The sequence below is a fragment of the Cariama cristata genome, unplaced genomic scaffold (assembly GCF_000690535.1).
Source record: "Cariama cristata isolate BGI_N322 unplaced genomic scaffold, ASM69053v1 scaffold6953, whole genome shotgun sequence".
Lineage (NCBI taxonomy): Eukaryota > Metazoa > Chordata > Aves > Cariamiformes > Cariamidae > Cariama > Cariama cristata.
Genome location: NW_009610105.1, coordinates 66,564 through 79,346, shown reverse-complemented (window position 1 = coordinate 79,346; position 12,783 = coordinate 66,564). Strand labels below are relative to the sequence as shown.

Sequence of the window (12,783 nt, the reverse complement as noted above, 5' to 3'; positions counted from 1 at the left end):
AAAGCACTTTTCTGTGTGTTGAAGAAATTTGAATTCACTTTTGAGTTGAGATCGCTGCAAAGTTACTCAATGCAGGTGACAGGGTGGACACTCACTGACAACATACGAACACACACTAAATATTATGTCTTATTTTAACCAGCATCCACGAGACTGTTCATGAATCTGCACAGCTTTATTTCATTTCTCCTCTTCTTCCCTCTCCTACCATTTCCAGGAAAATCCCTAGTCACAGTATATTTTAAGTGAATGATGGGCAACCCTCTCTCCCCCAAGGCAGACAAAACTAGGCTGGAACAACATATAGCTAGACTGTTAATGAATCGAAACCCCCTCTGAATGATTTACCTCCCAGGAGTTGCTGTGACAATGCGTTCAGAAAGTCTGGGAGAGAGGACACTGCCAGGGGAGGACTCTGCTATCAGCAAGAGAGTGGCTGCAGGTTCTGGTCTAGCACCATTCTCACTCCATTCACGGTAATAAAACCGAGTGGACACACACAGAGAAAGAGATTTTTAATCCACATTGAAATAGTATGCTGAACAGGAGACACTGAGCATGGAAGTGTTAGTAAATTGGAAAAAAAATAAACAACAAACTAACCAACCACAAACAAACGTGGAGTTTAGAGCAAAATACAAATAGGGGGGTAAAATGAGGCACAATACACTTCAGAAGTGTCACACTTTTAGTAAAGGTTGAGAAGTGTCCTGCTACTTATAAACTTAAAAAATCAAGTAGTATTTTACATTTACAAAGCTGGAAAACATATATTTAGTATTACATTATGTGATGGAAAACTTTTAGAAAATACAGGAAAAGAAACAGACACAAGTACTAGTGCGATTCATTCCCAAAGTTTTATACACTTCTTGCTGCAACATTTTTAGGGTGCTAAGTTTTGTGAAGGTTAGACTATATATTTCTCAATATTTTTTTCAAATCCTTTCTTTTTTTCAGTTGTGATAGGAAAAAAAGAAATCTAGAAAAGTTATCTTAAAGCCCTCTACTTGAAGAAAGGCATCTATCAGACATCTCACTGTAATATACAAAAATAAAAGTAAGATATAAGGTAGAGAACAATCACAACTACAAGTTCTGAGCAGACTAAATTAGCCACAGGAGTAGGCACTGCTGCCTCCTCTTTTTTTTTTTTTTAAATATTAGCATGCAAAATTAAGTATCTTAATAAAGTAGGGAGCCTTAAGTGCTGGAGATTATTGAACAGACTTAGGAATGACCAGGGAGCAGACCTCATAGGTGGTAAAGGTGCAGATGGAAATTCCGGTACAGGGGGCATCTCCAAAGTCTGGGTAGCTATGGAGTTTTTATTCAGATTAATACCGGTATCCTGGGCTCCTGCTCCATTAGGTAGATCTGCAGGTACGCTTTACAGATATTTATGATACAGAAGGAAAAAGAAAAAATAAATACATGATTTATGACAGATTATTTCAGGACTGATCAAGAGTGGGACAAATATTTTCCAGTGGCTATGAATTAGCTAAACTACAAATCTGGAAAATCCAGACACATCTTCACTCAGGACAACAAACTGACTCTACAATTTAAGGCCCAAACCAAATCTGTACCTGGTTGCTCAAAAGGAGATGGTTAAAAGCGAACACCTAAAACATACCTGGAAATAGGGTGCCACAGAATTAGAACTAACCAGTTACTAAAACACATAAATAAACTTTCCAGAGAGGCTAGAGTTTGCCTTTCTAAGCTTTAAGTAACTGGATGAAGAGTAGCAATTCACACATTTCAGTGAGGGCTTTCTATTTCCTGTCCTTCCAGCTGCTGAAAAGAAAAATCTATTTTATGCACACAAAAATCCCTAGTGAGTTAACAGTTTAGGGATGAACAATAATAAAAAATCGACAGGGCATTTGTCTTGGACAAGGCCTGCCTGAAAAATTGAGTATTATGAAATTGGGATATTTATCTGTAGATTACTAATGGAAGTTTCTATTTCATTGTTTATCATATTCATCCGCCTGGGTCATCTCTTAAATGTAAGCTTATTTATTTCTATCAAAAACCACTCAGAATATTTTTTTCAAAGATCAGATGTATGCTGGAATCGGACATAAGCTAGTGCATGTTGTTATCCACATGCAAATGGAATAGTAGTCCATTGTTTTGGAAACAAGAACGCAGTCCAAAATTTAATGTCGACAAGTGTTGTGCAATGCGGATATTGGGTGAAGAGATGACATCTTTAAAGCAGTAAATTAAATCAAATTTCACACATTCATAAAACACTTTTGGAACTAGTGATTTGTTACTATGAATTTATACAAAACTAATAATTTTGGTAGCCTCTCTCAAACTATTTCTCATATCCTCAATGGGTAAGCCCTATGATGATGTTTAATTTTAACCAAAACAGAGGCTTCTACACTTTGGATTATTTAGAGGGTCTTTTTCTTCCATTTCTCACTAAAGCAACTCATCCTTCAAAGGGGTAAGAACTTGTAAGATAGATAAACATAACGGTAAGTTAAATAACAATGTGAAGATATTCTCATTACCTACGGACATCTCCAAAACATAAAAATACTTGAAGGTCAAACCATTCTGCCCTTAGGAAGAAAACTTTACAGAGAGTCTAAATGATAACCTTTCATAGTGTTCATAGCATTGATGTCCTCTGAAACTCCCATCTTCCTTTGCCTTCATAAAAAAATTCTTTAAACCCAGCAAAACAATTTTAATACACTACTTCACATCTCTACTTGCAGTACTCTATCAAATGATTATATTGTGGCATATGTGCACTCAGTAACACACTGGGGTTTAGTGACACAGTACTCGCTACCGAGTTACGCGAAGCAGGGGAGGAAATCAAACCAATTGGCACTTCTCAACAAAACAGTCTTTAGTGAAATTATTAAAGTGAATATTTTCCCCTCCTGTCCCTATGGAGTTAACCCGAAAGGTGTGTAAGATGTGATATGCCTTGGTCCATCATTACCAGTGCAAATCTAATTGTACTGTACGCTGTGCATTGTTAGGCATCCACATGGGTGACTGTTAGCGTTAGATAACTTGGATGTTACCTGAAGGCTCCATTTTCTGTTTGGATTTTCCTAAAGATAAAATGACAAATACCATAAGCTAATGCTGTACTGTATAGCAGTATAAACCATCTGAAAAGGAAACAGAAGCTTAAAATGCTTCCAAAGGTCTCTACTCCTTTCAGTTTTCCAAGTTGTACAATAAAAACCCAACCCCCCCAAGTCTGCAGAAGCATTGGCAGCAGACATCAATCTGTTCACAGGACCAATTCCATCAGAAAAGCATGTAGGTCAGCTGCACAAACTACAAGCCAATTGCAATGGTTCTCATTAAGCAATTATGAAAGATTGGGCTTTTACACGCGCTTTCCAATTCACCTTTGAGATCTGAAACGTCTCTGATCTGATAAGCATTGCAAAATCTGAGAGTGAGTTTTGCTTAGTAGAATTCTCACTCCTGTAGCCGCCCCCCCCGGTCAATAATTTTATAGATTTCTGCAAATCTTGTGTTGATTTTGACAACACAAGCACATACCCCACTTTTAACATTTTTAACTCTACTACTGTGATAGTTTTGTACAACTCAGATTGTTTCTGCTACGCAGCAGTGATTTAATTGTTTCTCCTACTATAATCTGTGAAGGTGCAATGAAATTACAGCTTCCTGCATGAGAAGACTATTCAAGGAGTCAGAGAGACTCAAAAGAAAACCAGACAGAGCTAAGATAAAAGCAACTTTTATTAAAATACTCTTCAAGCTTCAGAGAGCATAAATTAATCAATGTGTAGCTACTATAATACATTATTTTACAGGAGAACCATAGGGCCACAAAGCTTTTATAAACACAAGAAAGTCTATGAGCTTCACTCTGTAATAAATAAATACTACCGTCTTATCTTGTTCTTGTTAGAGGATGTATTGAAGCTCTTACAGGTACACAGCCACATTCTGCTCAATTTTTTTTTTAAGTTTTCCACAATATGAACATATTACTAGTCTAAACAGCAGAATATTCATATTGAGCTTGCACTTTGATTCACAACATGGGATTTTTTTTTATTTTTTACTTTATTTTTTATTTGCTTAAAAGCAGTCTGCCTTCTTGCTGTACTTCGTAAAACATTTACAACCACTCTAAAAACTGACCTGCTGAAAATCTAGTGAAATCCAAGACAATTATCCCGGTAAGTACAATAGTTTGAAATAAGTGCATACAGTCCCACTTAGACTTCTTCCACCAGCCCCAAAAATCAAAGTAATAGCATTTCTTATTCTTTTGTTCACAATTTTCTGCTTTCTAACAACCTACAGTAACTCAAACTCAGCAATGCAAAAGACTCCTTTAAGGCAAAAAAAGAACTGCAACAGCCATCTCCTCCCCCACGTTGGGAGATTCAGTCACCCAAGTTGTTCTGTTTTAAACATGTATTTTTTGTCAACTAGTGATCAGCACAAAAACATTTTCATCTCATTTTTTACACATCAGTAGGAAAGTGTTAGAAAAGTATAGAAAAGGCTAGAATTTCTCTTGCGGTAAGGCTAGTGAAATACGTTTTCTTTTTTTTGTTTTCTTTTTTTTTTTTTTTTTTTTTGCAAAGCAGATGGAAAAGAAGAAAGGAAGGAAGTGTTTGTATTTTGCTTTTGCAACTTGGGTAAAATCACTGGACATTAAGAACACGTGCTGAGACTTCATGGTGCCAGTCACGTAATTTTGTATATTTGGGGCTAAAGACGTGCATGGGAACCTTTTCCCTGTGGAAAGAAGCGATAGAAGAAAAATAAGAAAGAAAGAAAGTTTGTCTTAAGCAGTTTCACAAGCGAGCATGCAATCTCCATGCACTATTCCTATCCACACATTGCCTTCCTCTTGTGTCAAAAACTCGGATCCAGTGTTAAGCAAAGTCAGAAAAACTCCCACTGACTGCAAGACCATTAGATTTAACCACTGGTTGGTCCTCATTTTGAGCAAGGCTTATCCCAAAGCAAGGAGACAGCTGACCCTCGTTCGCGGTCCAGAACATTAATACTTTCCAGCTATGCCTTGCAATCTGATCCACACTCGCAACTCAAAAATGCCTGGTTAGATTTAGGAAAAGGAAAACACGTCGACAAGCTGACTGCATACAGAAAACCAGACCAGTCCAAGTTTATCGAAAAGTCTCAGAACTCCTGCACAAACTTTAATACTGGACTGCACCAACAGATTTTAAAAGGTTGATCTATGCAGAGAAAGATCTTGATTTTTACATGCTGAAGTAGAAAGCAAAAAAAGAAGCAACATTTTAAAAACACCTAGATGTCACACAAACACACCAAACACTATCAGTTAAGAATTAAGGCATGCAAAGTATTCAACTAATAAAAATGTAAAACATCAACTCACTTAGACTTCTTTGCAGCTTCATGTTCTGGTTCTTTCACTACAAGAAAACAGAAAATTTTTATTTTTTAAGGCACTGAAGGCACTATACCACCATACACTGAGATTCTCCCCTGTGCCAATGCATTTACCACAGCAGAAAAATCACAATAAGGCTCATTAGGACTCCTTGATTCTAAATAGTCCCCAGTGGAAATCAGATATGTCTATAAACTTCAAGAGCCCCTTTGTCAGCAGGATTGTCAAAAGGTGGCTTTGCCGGTCTCTGCCCTTTCCCTTGGCCCACTCTCCACGTTAGCACCGAGAACGGCGAGTTGAGAAGGAGAAGATGAATGGAAGTTGGGAAGCATTTCTTTTGGATGAACATCCAGTGGGTTTGTATCACGTGAGAATCCAAGTGTCTGTTTGCAGCCAGCCTGTGACCCACCGAGGTCCTAGAGGACTGCACATGGGATAATATAAATCCCCAGCCCTGATTTTAAGTTTGGCAAATCTAGTTGCAGTCACTTTCTTATAGTATTTGTCAACATGATGATTTAATCAGTATTGGATGACATGTTATTTGACCTTTGTGTCTCATATTCTGCCCTTACAAAGATTAATGAAGAGAATACAAAGATAGGCAATGATCCATTAATAGACTAGTGCAACGCAGGGCCACAAAACAATCGGGTAACTCTCCAAGTTCAGAATATTTATCACACATGGACAATAATCCTTATTTGGGGAGATGTTATCATTGGCTTCTAGAGTAATTCTGCCAGAGAATAGATAGCTGATTTAATCAAATCTGCCCCTGGGGAGGGTGTCCGACTTCCTCACTGCCTTTTTTATTGTAGCACTAGCTGTGAAAAGCAGAAGAATGAAATAATCACCTCTACATTAGCTGCCTCAGTCTGAACAACACGACTGAGTTCAAATCTCCTGACGGCACTTCTGATGGCTTTTATACAATCTCAGCCAAGGAATTTATAACTGACAGCATAATATGGAATTGAAGCTTTACCATAAAATTATATGACTGGGAATGACCTGCTCTGCATCATCTGCTCCAGTCCACAGCACATGTAATCACACCATAGCATAAGCAGAGGATGGAAACATGAGCTGGGAATAAACTGAGGACCTATGGATTTATGCTTCTGATTGGTGAAATCATTGCAGATGGCATACCTTTGTATGACTGTCAAAGATTTTCTGCATGCCTGAAAACACATTAAATTTGGACAGGAGTGTCACTATTTTGGTGACACAGAAGGGGAAAGAAACAGCAAACAATTATCTGCCAACATCTTTGGGAGTAAAAATGGAATTTTAAGATTTATCTAGAATGTATTAATATTCAACTCAATCAGAAATAATGTCCAGTGATGTATATGTCCCGAGCTATTTTGCAATTGCAGGAGTTTTTCAAAAAAATTTTCCTAATATAGTCTTCCCAGACTTTTTTCTTTTAAAGAGCTCACCAAAATTCTGCCTACTGGATGTATTACTGAAGAGTGAAAACGCAAGAGATGTGACTGAATCCCTTTCCTATTTCCCCCTGCCCTAAGCTTTTAAAAACACCTATCTATCCAAGCCATTACTTTTATTTTGCTTACACCAAACTACTCACTATGATCAGTGCCGGTGATTTGGGCAAGGATGCGGAAAGAGCGGGACTGGGTGGTGCCCGTCCGGGGATGCCAGTCTTCAGTGTCTTCAATCAGTCGCTTCTTGCTGGCATCGCTGTGGGTGGGTGTGTGGTAAAACTCCGTATAGGTATCCACAACGTGCTTCCGTGGGGGGCTGCATCGAGAAAAGGAGAGAATAGTGAGCAAAAAGCTTCAGAGACCACCTGGGTTGGGGTAGCTAGAAGGACGTGGGCAGAACCGTGACTTTTCACAGCATTTAAAGGCAGCTTCTGTGTTTGGATGCAGATACGCAGAAGAGAGCTCTATAGGCACACCTAAACACAGATTCAGTTCTCTGAATCAAACACAGCTTTGTAATTACTCTAATCCAATCGATTTCCTCGTTTCACTGCTGGAACATTTGAAACAGTAAAAGACAGTATTATCAAGACATTTATGTGTTTAAACCTTTACCGTTTCGGTGGGTTTTTCCTTGGAGATGACAGAGTAAGTCAGCAAGAGAAAGTTTTCCGAGCGTGAACAGGAAAAGGAGAAAAAGAAAACAAGAAATAAAGTCAGAAAGTTGAAACAGAAGTGAAGCTACTTATTCTATTGAATTAGTTTTGTGGGAAAGGGCACTGAAATCCAATTAATAGTGATATTCTCATTCTACTACAAAAACCACAGCACAGAACTCCCGTACTTAAACTCACAGTGATTTCCTTACAGGGACGAGAGGGGAATTTGTTTTGGTGAAGCAGGGTAATCTACCTAGTTCAGATCAGGTGCCCCTCGACAAATTCTCCCCTTGGTTCACAAGAGGCAAAGCGCTAGCTGCGTGCAAGGGCCACCCAGTACACGCCAAGGTTTTTGTGCTTGGCAAAGCCTAGATCAAACCAGGCCATTTGAAAGCATAGGTAGCGATGTTCTGGAGCGTAACGTGGAGATATCGATGCTGGATACCCTCTCAGAGTCAAAGAAGTGGGGCGATGGCTTCATCTGGACCTACATGCTCTTATCAATCCCCGTACTACAGACTTGCAAGAATATAGGATGTTAAAGCTTTGCTTTCAGTAACTGATGTAAAGAACATGTAATGGCACCGATCAGTGTAGGAAAAAAGATTCATACTATATACGCTCCTAAATTCTACATTTGTTATCCCAAAGCATTAATCTTTCAGACCCTTGAAATGTACATTTATTTTTACATAATTTACAGGAGAGTAACTGTACAAAACTACCTCCTAAGACATAACAATTCTAATAATTAAAAAAAAAAAACAACAAAACTTTAAAAGTCACTTTTATACTTCCCCACTGTACTTTTAATGTCTGAAATATCTTCCACCTTTCTTCACCAGAGATATGAATGAGAATGATGTAAATTATTAATTTTCAACAAGTAAGAATTAGGCCCATTCAATGGAATGCATTAGTAAATACTTAAGCTTAAAAGAATACTTAATACTTGAAAGAATGCTGTGAAAGTTATCATACAAAATTATATTAAAAGATTGAATTTATTGACACACAGTATTAGTGAAGTACATGTATCGCATATCAAAATTACTACAAGAGGGAGAGATATAGAAACAGAGACAATGGCATTTCCAGGATGGAGTACAAGAAGTATGGAGAAAAATAAAGTAAAGCATCAGAACAGTTAATAGCAAAAATAAAATCTGAAAATTAAAGCAGTAATTAAAGGTGTGGAACTACATGGAAATGTAATTATTTACATGCAGTTGACTGAATTCTAGAAACTACCACAGTGAAATAAGTAGTCTTTCACATTTGTTGAAAGTGGTATTATAAATAAAATATCCCACTGCCTTCTCTTGTGGATCCTACTGGTCCCTTTAAGGCTTAAAAGTCTACTAGTCATGACTCAGCGAGGCAACAAGGTGGTGCCAGAGACAAAGGAAAACTGACTGAGCCAGGCTCTCCCTTAACTCAGCCTTCAGGCGAGGGGAGAAAAGACAAGCCAGTAAAACCTCAATCATATTTATCATCCCTAATACGTACAAATCACAGTATATGGATGTTACTTTTATTTTTGCTGTATGAATTCAGTATCCGGCCCTTCATTCCACAGTCCTCAAACCGTTTTTGCTTTTATACTGTATTTCACCATTTACTAGTTGTACTACCAACACCAATTAGCCATAGGTACACCGAGAATTTATCAATACACACAACACACAAATGTTTTGTGGAATAAAAAAAAGCTGCAAAATGTAACACTGTGAAAAGCAAGATCACATCATGTCCAATGCAGACAAAACTACACTAAGAAGTTACTAAGAAAAGCTGAAGCTGTTTTGCAAAATTTAAATATAAAACTCTGTGAGAGCTATAATTTTGCAAAACAAGAATACATGCTGGTTATTCCAACAGGAAAAACGACCATAATTCAACTCCAGTGCTGTTCATACTAACTTTGTCACTGTAGTTATCTGCAAGGGAAGAAAAAAAAAAAAAAGTATTTGACATGTTAATACGTTCTTTGCTTCTTGAATTATTACAGGAGTTTCCAAATCCAGGCTCTGGTAAAACCATATATTATGTATGTCAAACTTACAATCATCAAGAGAACCTACAAGAGAAAAATTTAGCCCAGCTGAGCTTAAACTGAGTGAAGTCTGCGGATATCTTACCTGTTTTAAGCAGCAGGCACGTTTTCATGCAAGAGTTGGCAAGAAGGTTTGATAAAAATGTAACTGCACGCAGCCTAGTGAAGGCAAATCGCTTTCTTTCTAAGCCAGGACTAAACAAGGGAAACAAAACTTCCTTCCCCATCCTAAAGTAAAGGCAAATAGTTTGTATCCTGAATGTGGGAGGAAATTCTAAGTACGACACGGTGCATGTCTGAAGAACTGCATTTGCTCAGCAGCGCTGCCTATCAACAAGATACAAGTTGCCTTTTTTCTTTTTTTCTTTTGAGAAAATAAATAATACAAAGCACAGAAGCAAAATGGAATCTAACTTCCATGTTTCTGATATTTCATAAATGTCATTGATTCCATGTTAAATGGGGAGACAGTTAAGCATCACTGTAGAAATGTAATTTTTCTAAGTAAAACTAAGTAAGTAGTGTAGTGGCAGAGCAATATAATCAACTTTAGGGGCTTTTGTTTGCTTGGTTTTGTTTTCTGCCTCAGGACTGCAAGATAGTTAGACAGCCCAACACACTATTACAAGAAAGATGGCAAAAAAAGTAGATTTTTACAGCTCTTAGTGTTTTCAAACTTTCCCAAAATCCATCTACAAGGCTGGCAGCAAGACAGGGATTTCTTCGTCTCTCAGCTGTGCTGCTCTTCAGTCGGTATTATCCATCCCCTAACTGTAAGGCAGGGCATGTAACAGCGCTCACCCAGTCATCCTATCTTGATTGTCAAGCGATTACTCTACCCCTGCAGCATGTCCTTCCAGGAGACTGGAATTGGTTTTTTTTGCTCTTTGTTGCTATTGTTCCTCTTTTTCAGTACTAATTGCTGCTTTTGAATAGTCCTTACACAGTTATTTCCTAAATGAGCATTCCTGGAATGATAAGAGATGGTTTGTCAAAGTGTATTCAGCAAGTCTACCAGCACCAAGCAAGACCTTGGGATCTCCTGATTTCATCCCACTTCCATGCAGCGGGGACTCCTGCCACCAGCTGTTTAAGAAAGAGCTGGAAGTTACCATGACAACGATATGATATAAAATGCATATGGACTGCATTATATGAGTCCACATATGGAAAATATTCATATTGCAATAAAAAGGGAATAGGTACCTAAAGAAGATTTTTTTTCCCCCATGAGCAGCTCAACTGAAACTGCAATTTATTCTATATTTCAGTGGATGTGGATGTTTACCTTTCTGTAGGGTCCTTCACATACTTTACATACTAAGAGAATACCAGAGAGAGGCACTAGGCCTACTCCTCCAGCCCCTTTCCTTTGAGGGATGGGAAATTTTTTTAGGTTTTCAGCACAGGTTTTACGTTCTTAAGATGGAAGAGAAACCTACAGTTCCCCTCCTGCCTTTTTTATGACTTAATTCAATCCACCAGACACTGCTGCTGGGCACGGAGGCCAACTGGCATGGGACCGCTCACGCCCAGCCTCCTCCTCCTCCTCCTCTCCCCACAGCACAGCAACCACTGAGAACCAGTCCCTGGGGTGCTGGAGCTCCAAAGTCCTGCTCAGGAATTTCTGGGAGAGCCCGAGGCAGCCCCAGGCAAAAGCTTGCTGCGAACCAGGCCAGCAGTGCAGGTCTGAGTGTCCAAGATTGCTGCTGGGCTCAGTTTAATTTACTAATCTACTGTTTACTAGTCTAGATGCTACATCAGATATAGTATAAGCCTTTTTACGCAGCCTTACAGTCTCTTCAACGTTAGGCTTCCAATATCCACTTTAACATAAACAACTATTTGAGAACAAAAATTACTCAAATTTTAAATCTGTGTTCCTTTTTTAGGGTAAAGTTAACATTTAAAGCTGAGGTATTTACATTATAATGCTAGAAAAAATCTGCTCAACCCTGCCAGCTTCCTTGAATGCATCTTAAAGTTTCTCGTTTGTTGTGAAGAGAAGTAATGTGACATCTGTCCTTTCGCCTCCCTTCTGGGACCTTTCTTCACTGATCTTGCCAGGGCTACAGTTGATCTTTGAGAGCATCTCATTCCGGGCCATCACAGCACCTACTCACCCTTCTTGACAGACTGCTCTGCATTTATGAGTGCCTGCTGCTTTCAGTCACCGTATCGGGAGTCAAAATACACAGTGAGACATAGATATCAAAATTAATACCGGGCTTGTTGTAAGGTCCAGAACACATCATGATACAATGCATTGTGTAAAGCATTTTGTGGTCCTGATTCAATTTAGCTGTGACACTCTATAAACCAGTATGTCACTCCTGAGAAAAATCATCACTGAAAGTCTGGCTTGGCCCTTTGAAGCATCCCTTTTAAGATGCGAGTCCTTCCTCAGAGATCCGCGTCTGAGGATTAAACAACTCCTCCAAGCTGTGTTTTACTTATCCCTTAAACAAGCCCAGCTTTTTTCCTGTGAGGAAAGACCCTCACAGCAAAAAAAAAAATCCCACCTACCCATTTTGCTGTTTACTCTCCCCCTGGGTTTCTCTGAATCCTCGTCGTGGCCCCTCGGCTACATCCTGGGTGCCGTCGCCGGCAGAGGCGCTCGGGGCGGCATTGTGCGTGGCGGGCTGCCGTGGGACATTAACTGCAGGTTTAGCAGCGCTCGGCGCAGGCGACCGCTGCTCAGCGTTAGGCTTGGCTTTAACATGCAGTCCAGGCGCAGCAAACGGGGCCGGGGCGGCAGTCACCAAGGACGGAGCCGCCGCCTGGGCTGGGGTGAAGGCGGAGGACGGTGATGGGATGGAGGTGACTTTGGAGGAGGTTACGGCTCCAAATGGCCTTGGTGTCTTATTGTAAGCCACGCTCGCCGTGGCAGTGACTTTAGGTGCAACAGCAGAGGCAATGGGCACAGGCTTAACTACTTCTGCAGGTTCTCCCTATGCGAGATGAAAAACAAAAAAGAAACACACAAAACCACGCCAAACGCATGCACATTCCTCAGCAGGGATTTTTGCTGCTCTCAGAGGAGCTAACCTGCCTAGCGTAAAACGAAGAAGCACAGAAGCAAGCTTTACTGAGACTGCAAGCCATGAAACGTATGGAAAAAACCCGAGCCATGCGTTTTAGGAAAGGGAATGATCCAAGCATGCACAATCAATATGAAATCCCACAATGCTA

At 39.5% G+C, this 12,783-nt stretch overlaps 1 protein-coding gene across 1 annotated transcript in view; it reads right to left on the bottom strand.

Annotated features, from left to right (window-relative positions):
- Nucleotides 1-4,682: 4,682 nt before the first annotated feature.
- The window catches only part of PDLIM5 (PDZ and LIM domain 5), a 72,240-nt gene continuing 64,139 nt past the window's right edge, over nt 4,683-12,783 (bottom strand). Inside the window, exons 4-8 of the mRNA XM_009697764.1 lie at nt 12,134-12,163; nt 7,492-7,509; nt 7,020-7,192; nt 5,408-5,444; nt 4,683-4,776 (exon numbers count right to left, since the gene is read on the bottom strand). Coding sequence (XP_009696066.1) covers nt 4,683-4,776; nt 5,408-5,444; nt 7,020-7,192; nt 7,492-7,509; nt 12,134-12,163 — 352 coding nt within the window. The remainder of the gene's footprint in view (nt 4,777-5,407; nt 5,445-7,019; nt 7,193-7,491; nt 7,510-12,133; nt 12,164-12,783) is intronic.